Genomic DNA, 23,931 nt, shown 5'->3' with positions numbered 1-23,931 from the left:
ATATATTATATATATATATATATTTGCATAGCTGAGGAACCCTCTGTGGCCTGGCCCTTTTCCCACATGGCCTTGGGCATACTGGGTTTGTTTCCACCACAAGGCCCTGACTGGGTCTCTCTTCCCTCACAGATACTGCAGGTCTCAGCTCCAGTGTTAGGTCACCTCTGACTGAATGAGCTTCAACATTTCCACCAAACCCCATGACTCCAACAGATCCCTGTTTTGTTTTATCCAATGACTGATAACGACCCGAAGTAATCTTATGTGTTTGTTGACAAGGTTGCCGTGAGTCTCCTTAGTTAGTGTCAGCCCCCTGTGAACAAGGGATCTGTCTCTCTTGTCCACTGTGGGTCCCCTTGCACCTAGCACAGAGTCTTCTGGTGACCTGGTCAGTAAGGATGGATGGGTGGATGGACAGACAGATGGTAGATAGGTGAATGGTTGGATGGATGAGTAGATAAATACATGGTGGATAGATGAATGAAGCGATTGATGGATGGATATATAGGTGATGGATAGGTTGGTGAATAAATGGTGGATGGACATAGGTGAGTGATAGATGATGAGTAGGTGGATGGATGGATGGGTGGGTGGATGGATGGTGGATAGGCAGATAGATGGGTAGATGAGTAGATCATGGGTAGGCAGATGGAGAGATGTATGGGTACATGAATAGGTGATAGGTGTCTAGACGCTGGATGGGTGGATGAATAGATAGATGGTGGATAGGTGGGTGGATGGATGGATGGTGGATGATGAGTAGATGAATAGACTGTAGTGAGGCAGATGGAGAGATGGATGAGTAGGTGGCAGATAAGTGGATGAACTGATGGGTGGATGCGTATTATGGTTTAGGTAAAAGAAAAGAAACAGAGGAGAATAAAATTATTTGCAGTCACATGTCCTGGAGAAGACATTATAAAACATATAGTCTTTGACTCAGTCCCTGAAGGCTGAGGAAGAGAAGGTTGTTCAGAAGAGGCAAAGCCAGAAGTAGGAAAGTGCCTGTGTGCAGGAAAGGGCCAGAGTTCGTTGTAGCTCCAAGGTGGATTTGGTGATCATTCACCACAAGAAGTCAGGTCCACACAGCAGGCTGAGGCCCTGATCAGGGCATTTGGCAGCCAAGCCAGAGCTCAGACTTCATCCCACAGTCTGTGGGGAGATGCTGAATGCTTCCGAGGAAGAGCTTGATTGGTGTGAAGAGAGTGTGATTTTAGAAGATTACTCGGGGAGGAGGGAGGCTCAGCAGCACTGGGAAGCAACAGTAATGAGCTTCAGCGTCAACAGAACTGAGTGTGAACCTCTTCTCTCCTCCACTCTCTGCTGTGTGGCCTTGAGCAGGAGTCTCGCTCTCTCTGAGTTTCTAGAGGACACAGTGTCCTTCCTCTCTTTGTCTTGCCTTCTCTCCCATGCAGGCTTTGCAAGGTTAGATGAAGCAGTGTGTGGAAGCTTCTCCGAGGGTGCAGAGAGAATGAGAGAGTAGAGTGAGCTTGGGGGAAAGAGAAAAGAAGGGGAGGCACAGAGCAAACGAGTGCGGGTTTGAGGGCAGAGAAAGGAGGAGTCTGTTGGCTGAGGGTGGAGGCTACGAGAGGGAGCCCACCAGCTGTGGCGTCGTGGGTGGCTGTGGCTGGAGCTCAGCCACTGTGGGAGTTCGCAGTCTTCCAGGGGAGAGAGATGTCACCATGGGTAGCAGGGGCTGGCGGGAGCCGTGGGGTAGCGGTGAGCCAGCTGCACACCACAGACGACCAGCCCAGGGCCTGTCTCCAAGGACTTCCAGACGGGCTGTTTTGTTAGAAATCCTGCCACATGTTAATTCATGCAGAAAATATTTATGGAGCACCTGCTCTGTGCCAGGCTTCGTGCCAGGCTCTGCTTTTTAAACAAATCAACAGCAGTGCACCAGTATCCACTCCTGCTAGACATTTGCTGGGCACCGTGGGAGTATGGCGGAGTGGGTCGGTGGGACGTGGTTTCTGTCTTCTGGGACAGGAGTTTGTAATTGACCCTCCCTCCCCCCAAACGCTACATAAAATGTGCATTGTGTATGTTGCTTGTGGTTTTGAATGAATGCCTCTTATTATTTTTTAGCAGTTTTTATTTACAGAAAAATTGAAAACAAATAGTAGAATATCCTGTCCCCCTCATACCACCCACCCCTGCTTTCTCCCAGTTACTGTTAGTGTTAAAGAGCCAATCTTGGTACATTATTATGAATTAAAATCCATATTTTACATTAGAGTTCACTCTTCGTATTGGACATTCTGGGATTTTGATAAACATGTAAAGGCCATAGCCATAGTGCCACACAACCCTTGGTCCCCTGTGCATCTCTCCCTCCTCCTGAACTTCCTGAAGCCTCTTTAGTTTTGCCACCTCCAGAACATAGAATGATTGAACTCAAAGCCTGCAGCCTTTCCACCTTGACTCCTTTCACTCCAACCTCACTACTCAGAGTGCCTCCAGGCCAGCAGCACCAGACTTCTCTGGGAACACATCAGATGTGCTGACCCTTATCCCCATCCCAAATCCCAAATGCTGGGTAGTACCTTCATTTTAGCAATTTGTACACATGCGAAAGTTTGGGGAGCTTTGGTTAAAGAAGAGACTATTCCAGGCAGGCTGAGGCCTGGTTGACAGAGCAGTGAGGTCTGTTGTCTGAGGAGGCAGGGTCCTGGGGCCAAGCAGGCCATGCAAGAAGGATTTCCTGAGTGCTGCCCCCCCCCATCCTCACTGCCACTACTAGCGTGGAAGGAAGCAGAGAATCATCACAGGGCTTCCAGTATAGGGAATGGAATAGGTCCCAGGAAGGAAGGCCCGTGCTCTAGAACCACGGTGAGCAACACAGTAGTCACCAACTATGTGTAACTATTTCACTTCTAACTAACTGAAATTAGTAAAAGGTATAGTTCAGTTCCTCATTCTCCACGGTCAGATTTCAGACTGTCAATGGCCCCATGTGGCTAGGGGCCACCGCACTGAGGAACATAGATACAGAACATTTCTGTCATTGCAGAAAATTCTCCTGTACAGTGGTGCTTTAGAGAAATGAGAGAAAAAGATCAGAGCCCTCTGTAGAAGATAGAATTCAGATTGCACCATGGCCCCCTGAAGGCAGTGCTGTCAGACCTTGTGCGAGTCTTTCTTCTTCCCATCAGGGGCCTGCTTATTGCCATGGAGTTTCAGAATGCTTGTAGGAGAGGTAGGACCAGAGCTGTGGCCCCAACTGTCTTGGCAGGAAGGGCCATGACACAGGTCCACTGTGAGGTTTGGCAGAGGCAGTGGTGGCTGGGCATGTAGTGGCATTGGCATCAGGCTGAGAAGAAGGGGTCTTCTCCTGAGTGCCAGGAACATTGGGAGATGTGGCTCCTTACTCAGCCACTGTGGCTGGGACTAGCTTCATCCTCTTTCTGAGTAAGAAAAAGTATCCAGAGCACACATTTCCCTCCCAATTCCACATTCCCTTCAACATCTTTATTATTGGCATCCAATTTTCAACTCTGTCTTAGTACTGATTAAGAGTTAATACTTAGATTTTACAGCATGATTTACCAATTTCTTTTTTTAATTCCTTTTATTTTAATTCCTTTCTATAGGATTAAGTTTCCTTCTTGTTGAAATATATCCTTTAGTTGCTCTTTCGTCAAGGGTCTGGAGGAACTAAGCTCTTTGTGTATCTCTGAAAAATGTTTATTTTACTATTGCTCTTGAGTGGTAGTTTAGCTGGGTATGGAATTCCAGGATGGGAAGTTTTAAATTGCATCTTGAATTCTAGTGCCTATTTTGTGGATTAGTGTGAGATTATAACTTGTGTTAGTCATTGTTGTGTTATTGTAATGAAATACCTGAGGCAGTTAACTTATAAAGAGAAAGGGTTTGTTTTGACTAATAGTTCTAGAGGTTTCCATCTAAGATTAATTGGCCCCATTTCTCTAGACCTCCTGGAAGGTGGCCTATCCTAGTGAGATTGTGTGGTACAGCCAACTGCTTACACCATGAATCAGGAAGCAGACAGACATGGAGAGAGAGGTCACCAATGCCCTTGCACTTTCAGTGAACTGAGAATCTGCCACTAGGCCCACTTATCAGAGGTTCCACCACCTGCCAACAGTGCCACCCTAGGGATGAGAACTTTAACACAGACTTTAGGAGAACACTCATACAAGCCAGAGTGTACCCTTTCCAGAACTTCCATGTTGAGTCCTGAGCTGTGAGGTGGTTTTTTAACTGAACATTCATGATAGAACAATTCCTTTCTGGCTCCAAGCTCTCCCACAGTCCCATTTGGCTTTGTGTATTACTTAGCTTTCCCATCACTGAGACAAAATACCCAAGACCTACAATTTAAAGGAAGAAAGGCTTAACTTGTTCATGGGTTTGACCCATGGCAAGATGGCTCCGAGGCAGAAACATCAGAGACAGAGCAAAGATGCTTGGTTCCTTGCAGCCAAGAAGCAGAGCAGTGGGACAGTGCCCGAGAGGAAGGGATAAGGGACATGATACAGACCCCCATGTCACACTTCCGTGACCCACCCAGACACTGTCTAGGCCCCACCAATCCCTAGGGCAAATCCCAAAGCCAGTCAAGTTGACCCTCCACCTCAGCCATGCCGTGCCGGGAGCCTGTTGTCCCGACTGTCTTTGGGAAGTCCTTTGGACCCCAGCCTCTCAGGTTCTCTTTGTTCCTGTGTCCCCATGGGTTGCTGGGTCTGTGCCTTGATTTCTGACTTTGACCCTCACACTCCTGGCATCTGGAAGAAGTTTCTATCATCCTTTCAAGCCAAGCCATGAATTTAAAATGCTGACTATCTATCATAATGACGTGTCTTCTATATTTCCCATGAAATATTTCCGACCCTCAGCTTTTGCTTCCTTTATCTGCTGCTCTTGAGCATATGTGCTAAAAATACTGAGGGAGCAAATTAATAGTAAGGGAGCCTCCTCCCTGTCACCAAGCTCCTATCAGCTGCTCAGTTTTCCCTGGAAAGTCGTATGTCTTTGGCAATGATTTCATATTTCATGTCCGTCATTATATCTTTGACAGTGAACTTGCTTCTTACTCATAGTGTGGATTTCTACTTATCAAGATACCTTCCATGCCTCCTGCACACACACACACACACACACACACACACACACACACAAAACATCAAGAGTTTTTTCATTTATTTGCTATTTAGACAAGTTGGGGCTCCCAGATCCCAGGCCAGGTGCTCCACTGCGGATGAGTTGCTGCATCCCAGAGCAAGGGCACAGCTAATCCCCAGCCACGGCTGGTGGAGCCCTGGACTAGGAGGCGGAGCTGCTGTGGAGACACCAGTCAGCCTTTTTAAATGTTTCTTCACCTGTGATTTAGGCCCTGACTCAGTGACCTGGTGGCCTTGGGCAGGTCGCACAGCCTCTCTGGGCTTCCATCTTCATAGCGGAAGGCAGAGAAAAGCTTCAAGTGTGCAGCACGTAGGGAAGAGCGCTGGGTAGGGTCAGGTGCAGGGGAGCATGTAGTTCTCTCCATCAGGAGGCCATGACTGGCTCCTGCTAGTGCTCCGAGGTTCAAAGGACCCATGCTCTGCAGATGCCTCTGTCCTGATGGTTTCTGACCCAGCACAATTTTGTGGGAGAGCAAGGGTCGCTTCTGTCTGAGAGCAGTGAAATGAAGGGACTTTGATGCCCTTGTTTGCCGAGACTGTGACATTTGATGTCCTCCTCTGTGAAAACTCACTGGCGTGTGAACCTCCTGTCCTACTTCTCTCGCCTCTCATACTCAAGCCGAGTGCTGGAAAGGCCTGCAGGGCACACACATCCTGCTGGATGTTTGCGGAGAGGTCAGGCGTAGCCGCTCCTTGATGGGAGCGTTCGTGATGTTCCTTGAGGCAGCGGCTGGGGCTACAGCTCAGCCACCAAAGTTGCAGACCCTGGTCGCGGCCTGTGACCCACCCCAGCAGGCAGTGTGGCATGCTGGAAGCCCCCGGCTGGAGTCAGGGGATCTGCTCCTTTGCTGACCTTGAACACTCCCTGTCCCTCCCTGAGCAGATTTCCCGCTGCAATAAGACAAGGGCCTTGAATAAAATCGCCGTTTTCAATCTTTTCACTCCCAAGGACCTTTAGGTTCCTCTCCCACTCTTACCTTTCCCCGTGGACAGGAAGTTCACATTGGCCATTGTATTTGTCCTACTAATGCAAGGTGACATGAGGCGTAGAGAAAAGAGATGATGCCTCAGTGGTCAGGCAACTGTTTTTATAGCATAAACCCATCTACGAGGGGGAAAGTGTCTCCGAGGTTATAGATGACAGCGCATCAAGATTTCTCAAGGTCACAGTGCAGGTAGGGGAAGGGCCAGATGAATGTCATACTAAGCAAATGTATGGTAGCCTCCTGTGGATCCTGGCCACACTTCACCAGTCACCCAAGGGGTCCAACCCTTTAGACACAGACAACTTCTTTGACTCTACTTCCCTCATGTGGCTTATGTACTGCCTGGCACATAGTAGCTGCTCATTAAATGTTTGTGTAGTGCATGGTTGTCCTCTCAGAATTTTGCTCCAGTGTAGGATGGTGAATACCATAATAATTGTTTAAATCTCCAAACAGATGGCAGAGCTGGAGAAGGCAAGTGAGAAAGGCGTTCCCTGAGAAAGACAGATGAGGAAATAAGTAATAGACGTGGGCTTCTTTAGTGAATGTTTCAGAGACAGATTGCAAAATAAATCTATGAAGTTGTGCAGGGCAAGACTGGTGGGCCAAGACGTGCACCTTTCATGCCTCACTCCTTGTCTCTCCCTGGAAGATTGCTCCATCTCATCCCAAAGGGATCTGTGGTTGAGGGGGAGGCTTGAGAACCCACAACCTGCAGGCAGAGGATAGTGGGCTTGTGATGTCAAGGAAGAGGTGACAGGAGTCTGGAAACCCCTAGGTTTTCTGGTCAGGGGCTGGAACGCTGGGCACTCCTGGCATCACCTGGGCAAGGCAGTCTCCCTACGTTTCCCCCACTGCCACAAACATGCATTCTGGGGCGCAAAGCCTGTGTCTTGGCACCAGCATGTCTCTGGGGAGCCCCACCCTTTCCATTGTCGGGTGTGACTTATCCTCCCCGGAGGAGCCTGCCAGTCCCCACCCCTGGGATGGACCCCCAGCTGCTGCCTCTGTGTGATGGCACAGGGGGCACCCGCTTGCCTGTCCCTGGGTTCTATCCCTGACATCTCCACATTGCCTCACCGCAGACCTCTCCAGTCTTCTCTCCATCCCTTTCATGTTGTTTCCTGACACGTTTGGGCCAGCACTGTAGAAATCATCATGCACGCATGTGCGCGCGCGCACACACACACACACACACATGCACACACACACACACACGCACACACGTCAGCATTCCTCTCTTGATGTATTTTTTAAATCATTGTCCATGGTTTTACTGCTTGAGCCACAGCCGTGGGAGCTCCTGCGGGAGGTACAAGGACTGAGGATGCAGGCCACTCACTCGTGGTGGCTTTGCCCCCGGACTGAGCCCACAGTGTCCGTGAATGTCCTTTGGGAAGGACTGCGGGGGCCAGCATTTCAGGTCTCCCACTCGTCCCCAGAGGTCCCCAGAACTCCTGTTCCTGACCTGGAACTTATGCACACCACTGCACCCAATATCTCGGTCCTGGCCACCCTGAGCCTGCTCTCTGTCCTAGGCACCCTGGGCTGCCTGCTGCAGGTCAGCTTGCTGGTTGGAAGCTATCACCTCAGCTCTCTAGGTGAGCAGAGCACAGGCTTTGTGAGCAGGTGGCAGTGTGACCTTGGAGTCAGGTGAAGACTTGAGCAGGAAGGAGAGCAGCCCACGGGAGGAGGCAGGCAGGTCTCCGTCCTCAAGCCACAAGGTCCCTCGGGTGCCAGGCAGGGTTGGGCAAGACCGGGGAGCTAGGGAAGAAACATGGGCCAGCTGCTGGAGAGGGTGGCAGTCACCTGGAAGAGGACAGACAGAGCTGCAGACAGGCACAGCAAGACCAATCTAGAGGATCGCAGGCAGGGAGCCTGAAAAGTCCAGCTCACAGAAGCCCAGAGCAGAGGGGTGGTTGCCAGAGGTGGATGTCTTACCAAAGGGGTGTGGCTTCAGGTGACAGGAAGAATATGGTTCAGGGACCTAGGGACCAGCAGTGTGTGTTAAATGTGGTCAGCTCCGTGCCGCCTGGGCTCTTCCATAACTGGGGTTCTGTACCCACAGATTAAACCAACCTTGGATTGAAAATGTCTGATAAAAACTTGTATCCCTACTGAACACATACAGACTTGCTTTTCCTAATCCTTCTTCCCTAAAGAACACAGTATGACAACTCTTTCCAGAGCCTGGACACTGGGTCAGGGGTCCTGGGTCACTGAGATGATTTAAGGTTTCCTGGAGGATGTGCTCAGGCTCCATACGCTTGGGTACACGCCGTGCTGTGCAAGGGACTCAGGCACCCTTGCTGTGGTACCCGCAGATACCAAAGGACACCTAGACTTGAAAATCAGCAGGACCATAGGTTACAGTAGCTATCAAAGTATGTGTAAAATAAAATAATTTGGAACATATTTTAAAAGAAGCAAGGACTGGGGCCAGGGAGATCTGGAATGCACCTTTCCTCCCTGAGCAGTCGGGGCCGCTTCTGAGGGTTTCTGGGTGTCATCTGTGGCTTGAGGGCTGATGACAGTTGGCCTTGGTCTCATAAGTGTCCAAGGACCGGAGGGGGCTGTCCTTCCATTACAGCCAAGGATACCCCGCATCCCGAGACACTCACAGGGCGCTTCCGGGACTCTCAAGGGCCCTCGCAGAGGTGCTGTGTCCCCCACCTTCTCCTCCTGTGTCCAGGCATGGCACCATCTGAGCGCCTTTTCCCTGATGTATTTGTGGGGTTCCAAGACGCTGAGCCGGACATGGGGTCATTGTTACCTCTGTCTTCCCCAGCCTGGCACACGTGGAGTGCTCAGAAAATGTATTGGGGGAGTAGGCCTGTGACCACCAAACTCCATAGCAGCAGAATACTCCCATATCATCCACCCTGACTTCCAGTGCAGTGCAGGAATTTGCTCACCTGCAACCCCAGCTGTTCTTGGTTACTTCCAGCAACAGGTGCTCACTCCAAGGCTGGACTCTCAATTGGGAAGAAGATGGTTCTTTTGTTGACGGTGACAGTCCCCACTGCCTGGCCAATACAGATCTCTGAGAAGATTCTTGGGGCAGAAATTTGAGCAGGTTCCCATTCACTGTCAGAATTCAATTCTGCATGGAATGGAGTAGCATACAGCTGTGGCTACCAAAGTCATTTTCCTACTTGGGAACTTTGAGTAGCTTCTAGCCAAAGAGTAATGAATAATAAAACACAACCCTGGGAATTCCGTGGAACGCTTGCTTAGAGGTGTTCCTGCTGAGAAGTTCACACAGCCCTTCCCTTCACAGTCCCCGGGCCTTTGCACATGCCTCATGTGAGGACACGCTTCTTCCTTCCAGCTTCCCAGGCCAGTTACGGCACAAAAACTCCTGTGGAAAAAGGAGCTTTCCGTGTGTATGACAACCTCCTCCTCCTCCTCCTCCTCCCTTCATAAAGTTCTCTGATGCATTTGATTCTATATCTGTGCCTAGCGTGGGCCATGAGCTTGTTCCATGTCTTCTGTGCACTTCGGGGCTTTCCTCGGTGAAACAGGCCCAGTCGACCCTAGAGTATATCCTTGCCCAGATGTCCGGGCTAGAAGTCATCCTTTAGGGTTCAACTTGCTCACTGCCTCCAAACTGCTGAGAGCAGTCTCCCTGTAGCTGGACCCAGAGCAGAGAGCGAGGTCTTGCTGTGGGCAGGTATGGGGATGGTCTGAGCATGTCGCGTGTTTGCCAGTACTGAGCTATATCCCCGACATTTTTTATTTGTTATTTTGAGTTGCACAGGCTGACCTGGAATCTGCAATCCTCCTGCCTCAGCCTCGCAGTGTGCTAGGGTTACAGGTGTGCACCATGACACCTGGTTCAGTGTCTGCATTTTATAGACTTGGAATTTAAGACAAGGAGGAAAGAATTTTGGGGTGAATATGCAGGAACTTCAGGGCAAGCTGGAAGGGGACCCAGGTGTCCCGATTCTTCATGCAGCAAGCTCCCCACCTGACCTTGTTAGTTAGGGGTTTGTGTCCACCTGGAAGCCTCCCTTTCAACATGCTGGAGACTGCGCAGCTGTGTGCAGTGCCCTCTATTCCTTGGGTGCTCATTGGCCAGATGTTGTGCAGAGAGCCACCAGGCGATGGTGAAGACAGGGGTGAAAGTCCCGGCCCTGCCCCAGACATAGCAAGTGTCTGTGGACAGACACACGAGGAGGCACGCTGCTCCTCCTCCTCCTCTCCCAGGAAGTCCTGCCTGTAGACGGCACGGCATGCTGCCTGAGACCCCAGAGGGCACTGAGCATGACCGGCAGCTCCCCCACCCTACCCTGTGCCCTTGAACTGACTCATGGTGGGAAAGGGGAGAGGGTACCTGTGGGGCCAGGGGATGGGGTACCCAGGGCTAACAGGTGACGCACAAGCTCTGCTCTGGGACCGTCTAGGAGCTGTCCCGGGGAGCAGGGTGCCACAGCCCTGCCTGCAAGACCAGCTCGGGCTCCCTGCCTCAGTGGCTCACAGCCCAGGGGTCACTTAGAAACAGACGGGGTACAACGTGGGCTGCCACCGTGGCTTAGGATGCCTCTAGCATTTGGGGCGTGGGAGCTGGGGGCTAAACATCCTGCAGTGAGTGAGCAGCCAACTGTGCTGTCCCGGTGCCAGCAGCACCCTGGAGAGACGCCGAAGGGCAAGCCTGGGCCTAAATGGAACCAGAGTCTCGGGATGGCCTGGGGACAGCTCATCCGTGCTTTGAGCCCTTTGGTAAAAGGGGCTCTGGCCCCTGGAGCAGGCTGAGGGGGAGGCGTGTGCAGCCCTAGGGTTGTCCCATGCCAGGTCCCAGAGGTCATGACCATGTGCCCGGGCCAGCCAGCACCCGCCTCCCCCCGTGCTCCCTCCCATGCCACCTCCTGGACAGAGGCCCGGTGGCAGTGACCTGCAGTCCCTGCCCGCAGCGGGACCGCCAGGGTCAGCCCGTACACCCAAGCTCCTGTGCAGGCGGAGCGGCTCTCGCCCTTCAGCCCAGTGACTCCCTGGCAGGTGGGGGGACAGGGAGCTGCCCAGGGAAGGGCTTGGCACAGGGCTCTCCACCACTGTCCCCTGCCCTGCCCCTCCCGGAGCATTAGCATTTAAATATATCCAGGGTGTCCCCCCAAAGCCCTCTCCCCATTGAAGCCACCACGGCCGGACTCCCCTGGCTCATAAAGGCCATACTGTATTCCAGCTCCTGTGCAGCATTAGCCAGGGAAGGGGCCAGGGTGCCTAGCAACCCCGGGGGTGGCTGAGAAAGGGCCGGGGAGGAAGTGGTTTTCATGTAATTATTCCTCCCACAAAAGCTGTTGTCAGGTACACACTGGAAACACAGCTGGTTTATTATTCCCCTAACCTACTTTTAATCTTTTGAGAATCCTTCCCAACATAAAAGGCTAGAAGAAAGACCTTAATTCAGCCATTTTCTGCCAGGCCGTATAAGTTATGTTTTCGCCTCAGTGGAAGGCTCCACTTACAAAAGTGTGTGTGTGTGCGCGCGTGTATGTGTCTGTCTGTCTGTCTAAAAAAAAAACAAAGACAGAAAAGTCTGTGGATCATGTGCCCCAGGAGGAATAACAGGCCCGGTCGGGCTCCTGGATCCCAAAACGTCACGTGCTTTTGGGTCTGTGGCCTCTGTGACTCTTGGTAGCTGGTCCTTGGGACGCCATGAGCTGCAGAGCTGCAACACTCTGGCATTTCTCTGGGAGGTGGTGCGCCTGCTGCAGTATTGGGCACTGTGCATTTATGGTCTCAGAACCTGGATTGGCTGCTGCCCGGTGAGGAGGGAGGCTCACAGTGGGACCAGTACTGGTGAGAGGCGTTAGCCTCCCAGTGACATCAGACTAAAGGGATGGCACAAGCCACCCGCCTCATACTTTACAGTCCCTATGTCTTTTTCTCATGGACAAAGAAGTTGAGGCTCAGAGAGGCAAGGAGATTTGCCCAGGGTTGCACAGCAAGTAAGGAAACAAGAATGGCTCCACCATGGGTCTGCTGACCTCAAGGCTTTTCCCCTTTTCATTCAGTCCCTACAGGGTTCAGCCTGAGGCACCTGACAGAAGCAGCCTGGTTCCGTTTAGTTCCTCTCTGCGCCATGTTTCCAAGTGTTCTCTCTAGGGTAGCCAGGTTGAGGACACAGGGGTCACAGATTCCTTTCTTCCTGAGCCAGAAGCAACGCGTGTTGGCCAATGTATGGATCTCTCTCTCTCTCTCACTCTCTCTCTCTCTCTCTCTCTCTGTCTCTCTCTCTCTCCCCCTCCCTCCCTCTCCCTCCTCTTTTTCCTGAGATGGGGTCTCACTATGTATCCCAGAGTGGCCTCAAACCTGAGGCAGTTCTCCTGCCTCAGCCTCCAGAGTGCTGGGAGGATAAGTCTCTGTGTGCTGTCTCGAAGCTAACTGGAGCATTAAAGCATGACAGCGAGGGTGTAGCGAGTTTTATACTTGAAAAGTGCTTCTCAGAGCCCGGCGTGGGCCCCGGGCTTGCTGGTGTCATTGTGAGGATCCGTGTCTCCCCCTGCCCGGCTCCTCTTACTTTTGCTTCCATGCAGGACAGAGTGATGTGCACGTGTCTGGCTCAGCTCCGCCCTGACCCTGGCTCTGCCCCAGGCTTCTTCTTGTACCTGTGCTGCTCTGGATACTGCAGAGAAACAGGGTTTCTCTTCCACCTCCCTCCAGCTCCCGGGACAGACAGGACAGGTCCTGCCCTAGCATGGGCACCTTGCAGGCCGGAGCTGTAAGACATGGCCCAGGATTGTGACTGCCACGTGACACTCCCTGCGCGGTGCCAGTGGGGTGTGGGAAGAGCCCCTTCCTTTCCAGATCTTCGTTGTTTTTTGTGGTGCTTATGTATTGAACCCACATTTCCCAGGCCTTCTTCCTTCTAGGTTGGGGCTGTGTAACAAGGCTCTAGGCCTGGGCCCCTGGGCTGTAGTGCTCTGCTCCTCTCTCCCCAAGACTGGGCCAGGAGCTAGTGTTGAGTGCTGAGGTCAAGAGAGTGGAAAGGGCTCACATCACTACTCACCAGCTTCATGGGCTGAGAAAGAAGCCAGAACCGTGCTGAACACCGCAGTCCTAGGGCCTCTGTGTGGCCCAGCACAACCTTGTGGACACTCTTGACTCAGGGCAGCTCTCTGGGACCAGAGGATGAGGCCAGCAGCGGGCCTGCCACACAGCTCTAGCCTGTGTGGGTGAGAGCACCACGACACCAGTCTGCTGCGGCAGGAAGTGGACTCCGCGAGATGACACAGCTCGGGGTCTTCTCGGGAATTTTACAAGAAATGCAGCCCTGCGTGTGCTCCAAGCCCGCTTTGCTCAGCAAGCCTGTGTCTCGGGAAAGCTGCTGTCAACACAAGTTCCTCTCGTGTGGACAACGTGAGAGACTCGTGGAGGAAGTTTGGGTCTCCAGGCAAGAAGAAGTTGAGTTACTGCAAAAGCCCTTGTGGCTTTCAGATCGCCATCTTTGGCCCAGACCTGTGTTTAGCCACGGAGTTTCTACCTGTCTCCTGAACATCTCACCATGTTAGACAAAAAATAAAAGAAGATTTGAAAAAAAGTGCTAACAGGAAGGACGGCTTATAAAAGGAAATCTATCTCAGAAAATGTAACTAGACAGAATAAAAGAGCGAATAGCAACTCTGGATAGTATCAGATGATAAATAGAGGATAAAAAGGGGTGAAGTAAAGAGACAGAAATGAGCAGAGAGGGCCAGGTGTGGTGTCGCACACCTGTAATCACAACACTCAGGAGGCTGAGGCAGGAGGATTGCTGCAAGTTTGAGGCCAGCCTGGGCTTCATAGTGAGTTCGAGGCCAGCCTGCACTACAAAGAGAGACCCTGTCTCAAAGACAGAAAAGAAATGAACAGAGATTTTTAAGAGAACACAAGAAATCAGCAGTATAGATGATAAAGAAGGTGCAACACACACACAAGACCCTGAAGAAAAAAGCAAAGCAATGCAGAGAATAAATGCAGAAGCAATAATTTGGGGATTTTTTCCCCCCTCTTGAAATAAAACAGACTCGATCTTACATTATTTAAATTTGTTTTTGATATGTAAAAATATAAAATTGTACATATTAATGGAGCAGTTTGTGCCATTTTGAGGTATATCTATCTATCTATATCTTGTGTAATGTTTAGATCGGGTTAAACTTTCCTATCTCCTCATACATTTATGCTTTGTGGTGAAAGCTTTCTCCTAGACACCGAAATGCACAGCACTTTGTTGCTGTCGTGGTCACCTTGCTGTGCACACCGGAGCTCCTTAATGCCATCTCATCGTGGCTTCGTACCCATTGTTACTCAGTACCCAGCCCTTCCTCCCTTCACCCTCCCAGCCTCTTGTGACGATTCTGCTCTCAGCTTTCACATGAGTGAGAGCCCTGGTCGTTCCGTGCCTGGCGTGTCCCACGTCACATACTGACCGCGCATCCATCTGTGTTTCTGCAGATGACAGGAGTTCTTCCTTTTCAGGTGGAATCGTATTGCTCAGCGTTCACGGGCCACATTTTCTTTATCATCAGTTGGTGAGTGCCAAGGTTGCTTCTGTTCCCTGGTGAGTCACGCTACATAGAACATGGATGTGCAGAGGTCTCTGAGGCTGCATCTGGACAGAGACGTGGGCTAATAAAATTGCCAAGAAGGAGGAGAACCCTGCTGGGCATTCAGACACCGAGAAGAAGTGCATTTTAAGTGGAAATGAATTTGACTGGCATCAGGCTTTTCTACAGTAGCACTTTGCCTCCAGAAGACAATACAACAGCACATCGGGGACTCAGGGAAAGAAAAGGGGGCCTAAGACTTCATATCCGGCCACACAGACTCTCAAGGATGAAAGCCCCAAACCGACTATTGTGCCCGTGCAAGAGTCCAGTGGTTATGATGTCGTATGCACCTTTGCCAAAGCATTTGCTACAGAATGAGGCACAGACAACCAGATAGGCTGGAAAGGTGTTCATTTGAGGGCTGGCAGTGAGCATTGTGTCTCTAGTCACCTGTCGAATTCACAGTGCTTAGTGGCTGTAAGGGAACTAACACAGTACATGATGCTTGTGTGTTAGGTAATGCAGATAGAGCTGGTATGTTAACAATCAAGGACAAGTAGAGAGTAGATATGAAAATCAGCACAGAATCAGTCCGCAGACAGACTTAGAAGTATTAACTGGGGGCAAAGGGGAAATTACTCAAAGTAGATAGTCAAGGAAAGGGAAGAAAGGGAAACAGAAGCTACCGGCTGGCTTCAATATCGCTCACAGTAGGTAGTGTTTAAGAAGGGGGTTGGACGACCAGCCTGGTGGATCACACCTGTAATCCCAGCACTCTGGGAGGCTATGGCAGGAGGATCACAAGCTTAAGGCCAGTCTGGGCAACATAATGAGACCTTGTGTCAAATAAAAATCAAAAGGAGGCTGGGGGTGTAGCTCAGTGCAAAGGCCCTGGGTTCAATCCCTGCTACCACAAAAGGCTAACTTAGGATATTGCATAAAGATTCTGATGTAGTGGTAACCAACATAATGGAAAACACAGGCTTTTTCCTGGAGAGGTCAGGAGGGAAGAGGAGGTAGGGAGAAGGCATGCCCCCTTCTCCAGGCCTTCTTGGGTTGCTCTCCCCGACCACCCACCTCTCCCAGGCACTGGGCGTCGTGTTTTCTGCATGTTTTACTTCGCCTGAGAACAGAGGTGTGGCACTGTATAATTTCGCATCGCCTCCTCCGGAGCCTAGCCCAGGATTCTGCACACAAAAGGCGTTTTGTATGTGCTGTTCCACCAATAATTCACAACTCATGGAAGAAGGATCAGGGTTTATACCCTCTGGGTTTTGTCAGAGCTTAACACTGCTGTTCATCAGAAAGTTTTCAGTTTGATTTGCATCAACGATCCTTTGAAGTGGAAAGTTCTTGGAGAACTGGTATCTGGTGTGGCTGGGTCCAGGGACTCAAGTCATGTCCCCAGGATCTGACTTGCTTGTTTCCCAACTCTGCTTGCCTATAGAGTGTCTTGATTCTTATTCCCAGGCAAGTTCTCCCCTGTGGGCAATGATGGCTCCCAGAATTTGTAATTTGAACATCTCCATCAGAAAAGAAGGTGTCCCGCTGGGTGTAGTGACACGAGTCTGTCATCCCAGCCCTCAGGAGGCTGAAGCAGGAAGATCACCGTGGTCAACTTGGGCTACATAGTGAGTTCAAGGCCAGCCTGAACTGCTTAGCAAGACTGTCTCAAAAAAGAAAACAAAAGAATGAATGAAAAGGAAAAAAGAAGGCATCCTGTTGCCATTGCTCTAGCCAACGTCACAGGACCCTGGCTGACTCACCTCCTTTGCTCACCCCTGGCCAGTTGCTGTGGCTGACGTAGCTTTGATTGCCTCCCCATCAAGCGCCTCTGCATAGGAACAGCGAAGATCTGTGACCCCAGAGATGGGTGGGCTCAGAGTAGGGAAAGCCAGCACCTGTGTGCCGCATGATGGCATCTGGTCGTGCTTGGGAGCTGGCTTTCTGCTCTTCCGGATGTTTCTGTCTCCCTGGCCTCAGCTCCTCCTGAACTGTAAAGTGCTTCCACATGAAAGAGAACACTGTGGTTGTGTGAGCCTGAAGTCAGGAACCCAGTAAGGGAGAGCTCTTCTCATTTAAAGAAATGTTCTACTAGAGCTCTCTAAACAAGAAAGGGCTGTGTTGGGTGGTAGTGAGCTCCCTGCCACTGGCAGTAATCAAACAGAGACTATTCTGTCAGGAGGACTCAGAAGAGAGTGCTTTGTTGGGAGACTTTTGAAGAGGACTTTTGAAGCCGGAGAGGAAGTAAACATGTATCCGCAAGTGTCGGTGGATTTGCTAGGTGTTTTCGGACACTTGCTGCCCTCTGTTCATTCCTCGGTCTCCTCAGCCTTCAGAGGGCCGAGGGTTGCTGAACCGTCGTATGCCGTGGGCACAGTGCCCACACAGCCGCAGCTCTCACCTAGCATCTGCTATGTGTCATCTGCCGTGAGGGGCCCTGTTCCCTGGTGGCACTGGATGCCAGGTGCGAGTCCCATGAGCCATGTCGGGTTTTGCAATAGACTTTCCTTGGTGACTGCAGGAGCTGAGTGCAGAGAGCACCCAGGCGACCCCAGGAAAGCTGGTGTGACCTGTGAGGCATAGGTCCTTGGGCGACTTGGTGACTCAGACAGTAGCTACCATGTGCGCTGCATGGGAAGCAGAGGGATCTGTTTTGGAAGCTGATCACGACTTGCTGGGCCCTGAACCCCTCCTGGGTGTTCAGTGCAACCGTGGCCTTCATCCCAGGGAAGAGCCTAGGCCTGGGCTTAGAAGTGACTCCTCCCTCCAGAGACCTGTACCTCTCATGAGTCTTCCCAGCAGTCCTGGTAGAAGCTCCTTTCCTGCTTTGTGGATGATAACCCTGAACCTCAGAGAGGTTGAGCAACTTCCCAAGTCACACAGCTCAGCTAAGGACCCGGATATCCAGATTTGGGCTGTCCAGTGTGCTCTTTATTATCTAGACCCTCTGGGAAACTCTGGAGTTCATTAAGGGCTTTTCTAGTGAATGAAGGTAGTTCCCAAGAATATAGTTCCATTGAAAATTGGTCTTTAACCAGGCATGGTGGCACAGGCCTCTAATCCCAGCCTTCAGGAGGCTGAAGCAGGAGGATTGCCGAGAGTTCAAGGCCAGCCTGAACTACATAGCAAAACCCCGTCTGAAAAAAGGGGGATGGGGTGCACGGGTGTCATGAGAAGGTAGGAAGTTTGATGGTCACTTTGTGCATTTCTTTGGAGGGTGGGGGCCACATGGGAGATCAAGCCCTCCCCGACTGACTCTGACCGCCTCTCCTGCCTGCTGCCCTGTGCCTGCAGGTGTGGGTGGACGCCGGGACGCAGATCTTCTTCTCCTATGCCATCTGCCTGGGCTGCCTGACTGCCCTGGGGAGCTACAACAACTACAACAACAACTGCTACAGGTGAGCGGCCGGGCCTGCCGCTTCCTACCCCTGCTGCCCTGCTACATCCTGATCGCCCATGAGGGCACAGGCGGCCCAGCCGACCTCTACCTGCCCTAGGTCAGATCTGCGTCAGCTGCAGGCGCCAGGTGCATCCGCCCTGGGGTCTCGGCCTCGGCTACCTTGCATGGTCTGGGGTACCCTGGAGGAAGAGGGCTGCATCAGAGCCACACGGCCAGTAAGCGGCACAGGCGGGAACCTCCAGCACTGAGCACTCGCCCTTCTGCCTCACGTCCTTTACCCGCCCTGCCTGCGGCCTGGGCTGCCACCTGGCCCCGGCCTGGCAGGCTCCCTGGCCTCCTGCAGTGGCTGCCCCGGGCTGCCCAGCCTCTCATGCCTGAGCCCTGAGCTCCTCGGCCAGACTGAGATGCACAAAGGGCAAAGGTTCCATCACTGCTATGGCCTCGTGCTGTCACTGTGTGAGGCCCCAGGGGCGTCCTCAACTGCACCCCACTCTAGTGAGGAAGCAAGACAGTGGTTGTCACCTGTGCTGGCTCGGGCAGGGCGGTGCTATTGCGTCCCTGGAGGCGGCTGGCTTCCCACCCCGCCTTCCTGGCTTCCACACCAGGGATGGCCACGTCCTTCGCGGCTGTGGGCCGAGGCTTGCCACCAGCCCGCATCTGGGGCAGTGCTTCCTGCCTGCCGAGGTGGCGATAAGCACTGGCCTCTGTGGCTCCCCGAAGGCAGGGATTCTCTCTCCCTGCTTTCTCATCAGCGGGAGACAGCAGGCCCCCCAGGGGACATCGCAGCATCACAAGGCCCACTTGTGTTCTGTGTTCACACTGCCCTGTGCACGGGCCTTCCTGATGCAGAGCGGAAACAGGCGCCCGAGCAGCTCAGCATCCTGCTGACTTCAAAGCGCTATTACATAGCCGGCCAGGGAGTGGGCAGAGTGACCAGGCTGCAGGCTACGTGGGCTTCAGGCGCGCTGGCGACGGGCAGGCAGGTTATGGGCTGGAAGGGACTGCAGGTCCCCCTGCCTCTCTGTCCCTTCGTCCGCCCCTCTGGGGTACGAGGAGGTCACCTAACAGGCTGCTGTGGGAGGATAGGGGTTTTGTGATGAGGGACAGTCATCGCTCACCTGTGTGAGGCCCGAGACAGTTGTCCAGAGGTCAGGCTTTGGGAGTCTGTGTTGTTTGCATTCAGCTCCCAGACAGGGCATCGGTGACAGCTGGGCCATGTGACCGTTTCTGGACCTCGGGCCTTGGGGTCCTCCTTCGGGTGACACATGGCACGTCCCTAAAGAGCAGGACGGGAGGGTGCCAGAACATAGCCCCTGCAGAGAACACGCTTCTCTCCCCTGGGAGCAGAGGAAATTCAGGTTTGCAGGTAACATCCCCGGGTCCATCAGCCCTGCCAGTGCCCACAGAGCCAGAAACATCGTTTAAGGGGACCATATGTGTCACCCAGTGTCCCAGGGTGCTGCATAACAAATAGCCCCGGGCCTCGGGCGCGTGTTGCTATTATGGCTCCGAGGTTGCTGCTCAGCTTGGGGCGCTGCCCTGCAGCTGGGGGCCGGGTGGGGTTGGCCCCGGGTCCCCCCCTCCCTGCTGTGTGTGCCATGTGGGTCCAGGCTGACAGGCGGCCGCTCTGGGGCATGGAGGGACGAGTCCAGCTGAGTGACAACGCAAGCCCCTGTGGTGTCGCATCCACTTAGTTTCCTGGTCCCAAACAAGTCACGTGGCCGCAGCAGAGTCAGCGGGGTGGGACCGTCTGCTTCCCGAGAAACGACTCCATCTGCACAAGGCCCCCCGGACAATCCAAGCCCCTCTTCTTTTTAATCTTTATTAAGTTTATTGGTGCATTTTAGGTCTGCAGTACAGTCGCATTCCTCGCGGGGATCCTGTACCTCTACACGACAGGTCTCGGTTCTCATTCTTTTCCCTACTCCCCTCCCCGCACCCCTCCACCGTTCCCTGTTTACGAGGACTTTGTTCCCATGTTTTTCCTTTTCTCATATTTTTTCTTTCCCCTTTTTACCTTTCCCTCCCCCTCCCATTTCCCCTACTCCTTTAGACCTTTTCTTCCTATTACACAGTATCAGTTATACATTTTGATCCTTATTTACACTTTTACTTTTCACACCAGAGAAACTATTCGGTGTTCACACCTGTGTGACTTATTCATTTCACTTAAGAGTATGGCCTTAATGTGCATCCACTAGCTCTGATGTCCCTAGTTTCTCATTCTTTAGGGCTGAGTAGTACTCCATTTTATTTAAAAAAACACATCTTCTTTATGCAGTCTCCTGTTGATGGACAGTTGGGCTGTTTCCAAACACCTCTTCTGCAGCAGGGGAGACTGGGCCCAAAGGACAGATAGCACAGGGCGGGGGTGGGGGTTTAGGACACAGGGGTTACTGCAGAGTGGCAGAGTCACCAACATCAGCATAACCTTTGGTTGCATTACAAAAGCTATGGTGCTAGGAGAAGAGGCAGTAAGGTGGCTCTCTTTATGCCTGCTCCATCCTGGTGTGCTGCTGGAAGAGGGGCAAGGCCAGGCGAGTGGGAACAGAGAGGCAGAGAAGGCAATGGGGTGTGGAGATGCTGCTGGGGTGGTGTGGCCAGGATGGTGTCCCCATAGTCCCAGCTCAGCCACCAAGCTCCAAATGCGACACGGGCTCTTCCTGCCGGAGGCACAGCCCCGTCCGTCACCAAAGCTCCCTGCTCCATCCTGCTGGCTCTGACCACCCCCAGGCTTTCCCCCTTCCGGGGACCCAGAAGAACATGGGTGTCCGCCTCTCCTGCCCTCGTTAGATCTGCACCCCCACGTGCCAGCCTCCCAACCCCACACTCTGTGCTCTGACCCATGACCACCTTGTCCTCTCGAAGTGGGGAGAAGCTGTGTGGCCCTGCACTGGCCACCCAGCCTCTCTGAGCCTCCAGAGCCTCGTCTGTGCCTGCCCTCCCCTCCCTGGTCGTCCGTGGCACCCAGCGGAGGATGCCAGGCGCTGACTCAGGCCCGTCTTTGTCCCCGCAGGGACTGCGTCATGCTCTGTTGCCTGAACAGCGGCACCAGCTTTGTGGCCGGCTTTGCCATCTTCTCAGTCTTGGGCTTCATGGCCTACGAGCAGGGCGTGCCCATTGCCGAGGTGGCCGAGTCTGGTGAGTGACCGGAGCCGGGGCGTGGGGGGCCTGCAGGCCTGGGCTCTGCATGTCCTGGGTGTGGTCTCAGGTCCCACTGTTTGTCCCGGGCCCCTTCCTGCTGTGACCATGGCACTGTCTCGTGCCCCAGCCCCTCCATCTCCCTGGCACACTCACCCGTGCTTTGGGAGTCCTTCGCTGGCCTCCCTGCTTCCACCGCTGCAGTCTGTGCGAACCATGCAGTGTGGTATTATCACAACACTGCCCTGAGCGTGGCCCACCCATCTCTCCTCCCATGTCACTCTACATCCTGTGGGGTCTGTCATCCCTTCCTCCCTCTACCCCAGGGCCTTTGCACATTCTACTCCCTGTGTTCTGTTCCAGAGCAGTGTCACCATGGGCTCAGCCTTAAGTGTGGGTTGACATGCTTGTATCACACCCATCCCAGGCAGGGTACCATTGGGAAAGAATGAGAACTGCCCTGCTTTGATTATGTGGTGCCTGCCTGTGTCCTGAGAAAAGACCTTGCATGTGTATGAGAAAGTGCAAGAATAGTCAGTATTCACAGGCAACTGGCAGGCAGGGTGAGACTGGAGGCAGGGAAGTGCCATTGGCTCCCACTGTCCTGTGGCATGGGACGTCTGCCAAGACCTTTCCTGGGTACCTACCTCCTGGGCTCCTGTCTGCTCCTCCGCCAGGCAGCACCTGTGTGGCCCCACAGAGGAATGAGGACACCGAGCTCTGCAGCGTCCAGCCGGGCATCACACGTGTCAGAGCCAGGCCCAAGCGGACCCAAGAACACTGAGATGGTGCCGGGCAGGAGCTGTCTCCCATGTTCTCTCTTTTGGGCCTCAACTCGGCACTCAGAAGTGGCACTTTTGGCAGAGCATGGTGCTTTACACCTGTAATTCCAGCACTCAGCACTCGGGAGGCTGAGGCAGGAGGATCACCACAAGTTCGAGGTGGGCTACATAGGGAGACCCTGTCTCAAAAGTAAAACCACCTCCATTTCACAGATGAGGAAGCCCAGGCTGAGAGAGCTGAGGTCACTTACTTCAACCTGGCCATCTGGTTCTGGCTGAGGTCCCACGCCGAGGACAGCACCATAGGGGAGAAGCTTCTCCCAGAATCCCTTTCACCTCCATACTGGAACTGCTGGTCCACTCGCTGGTGTTAAGGGAGAAGGTATCGCACAACGTCGCCACTCTTTCTGTTGCAGGAGAGGAGCCATGGTAAAGAGGGATGGAGCCCACCAAGACTGAATCTTTCTGGGCTTTTGTTTCCTTGTTTCAGAAGGAAAGTGTGTTCATCGTGGAAATATGCAGAGCTGTTGACAAAGGAGAAGGTCCGATCTGAACCCATGCAGCACTTTGGAGCAGTGCTGCCAGGGCCCCCGGGCATGGATAGCTGGGTCGTGTGACCTTGGTACCTGTGGGCTGGAACCCTCGGTTCATGGCAGGAGCAGCTCCCTGCCTTGACTGGGACAGATCCACCATGAGTTTCAGCAGCTGTATGGTCTCCTGAAAACATGCACGAAGTAGATCTTCATTTGCTCATCAGGCCCAGGGTTTGAAGTTTCCATGGTCTGTAACCCATGAAACACTCCCAGCTTCTCTGCAAGTTTGGTTATCAGGGCCTCTGCTCTGGGCTTCATGCCAAGGCACCATTCACACAGCAGCTCTGGGCTGTCCAGTGCCTGTCACAGAGGAGGCCCCCATAGTTCAGAGAGGTGAAGGGATTCATCCAAAGTCATATAGCCCATTAGTGGCACAGCCCATATCTGGCCTTTTCTGCCTTGCCTGCCTGTGTCACTCCCAGTGCCAAACAGGAGATCCTAGTCTGTGGCCCTGATGGATAAAGCAGGCAAGACCCTCCTGAGGAGTTCTCACCATTTGGAGCTAAGGAGAGTTTCAGCTGGATATGTGGCCACAGTGAGGAAGGGCCATTGGAATGTTCTGTGGTGAAATAGCCCCAAGCATGCTCCAAGGGCTGTCCTGGCAGCTCTGAGACTGAGCCAGGAAGAGAAGGCACCAGGCACAGACTGTGTCCTGCTCCCAGCCCAGTGCTGGGGTCTGCTGAGCTCCTCGAAGGTCCCAAAGCCCATCTCTTGGATGCTTTCTAGTTCTGTCCTGGGGGGTGGAGGGGAGTTCACGCAGCTTGAGGCTGGGTCTTGTGTTTATACCCATTCTGATCATCTCTGCCTTTTAACTGGATGTTTGGTCCATTTGCCTTTTTAAATTATCAGTACGACTCAGTCCTGAAGTCTGTGTCAAGGCAGAGAGTGTTAGAATGATAATTAGAAGTGGACAGTGTCAGATGCGTGGCAGAAGGGCAAAATAATGCGTTATTAACTCTAAGTAGACTTCAGTAGATTACAGATGCATATCATTGGCCCAGCACCCTAGAAAATAATTAAAGAGGTAGAGCTGAAAAGCCAATACATGAAATAAAGTTGAATATGAAAAAATATTTTTTAGCCCAAAGAAGGAAAGAAAAATACAACAGAGTAAAACAAAGTGAAATAAACGAAACAATAAGGCCCCAAAGGAAACAAATAAAAAATAGTAGACTTAAACTCATCTATTCCAATGATTATATTAAATGTAAATGAACCAAAATTGTCATTTAAAAGGCAGAGATTAGGGCCAGGAATTCAGCTCAATGGTGCCATCACCTGTCTCTCAAGCATAAGGACCCAAGTTTGATCCCCAGTACCAAAAAAAAAAAAAAAAAAAAAAAAAAAA

General features: G+C 52.4%; 1 protein-coding gene across 4 annotated transcripts in view; it reads left to right on the top strand.

Moving 5' to 3' along the window:
* The window catches only part of Slc6a11 (solute carrier family 6 member 11), a 108,798-nt gene that overhangs the window by 65,612 nt on the left and 19,255 nt on the right, over window positions 1–23,931 (top strand). For all 4 annotated transcript variants that reach the window (XM_033759813.1, XM_033759814.1, XM_010631371.2 and 1 more), the window contains exons 7-8: window positions 17,962–18,065; window positions 21,084–21,208. In XM_033759813.1, the coding sequence (XP_033615704.1) occupies window positions 17,962–18,065; window positions 21,084–21,208 (229 nt within the window). The remainder of the gene's footprint in view (window positions 1–17,961; window positions 18,066–21,083; window positions 21,209–23,931) is intronic.

The sequence above is a fragment of the Fukomys damarensis genome, unplaced genomic scaffold (assembly GCF_012274545.1).
Source record: "Fukomys damarensis isolate Sample0158 unplaced genomic scaffold, DMR_v1.0_HiC HiC_scaffold_37, whole genome shotgun sequence".
NCBI classification, from domain to species: Eukaryota; Metazoa; Chordata; class Mammalia; order Rodentia; family Bathyergidae; genus Fukomys; species Fukomys damarensis.
Note: the sequence above shows the minus strand (reverse complement) of the source record. Positions and strands in the feature narration are given on the sequence as shown.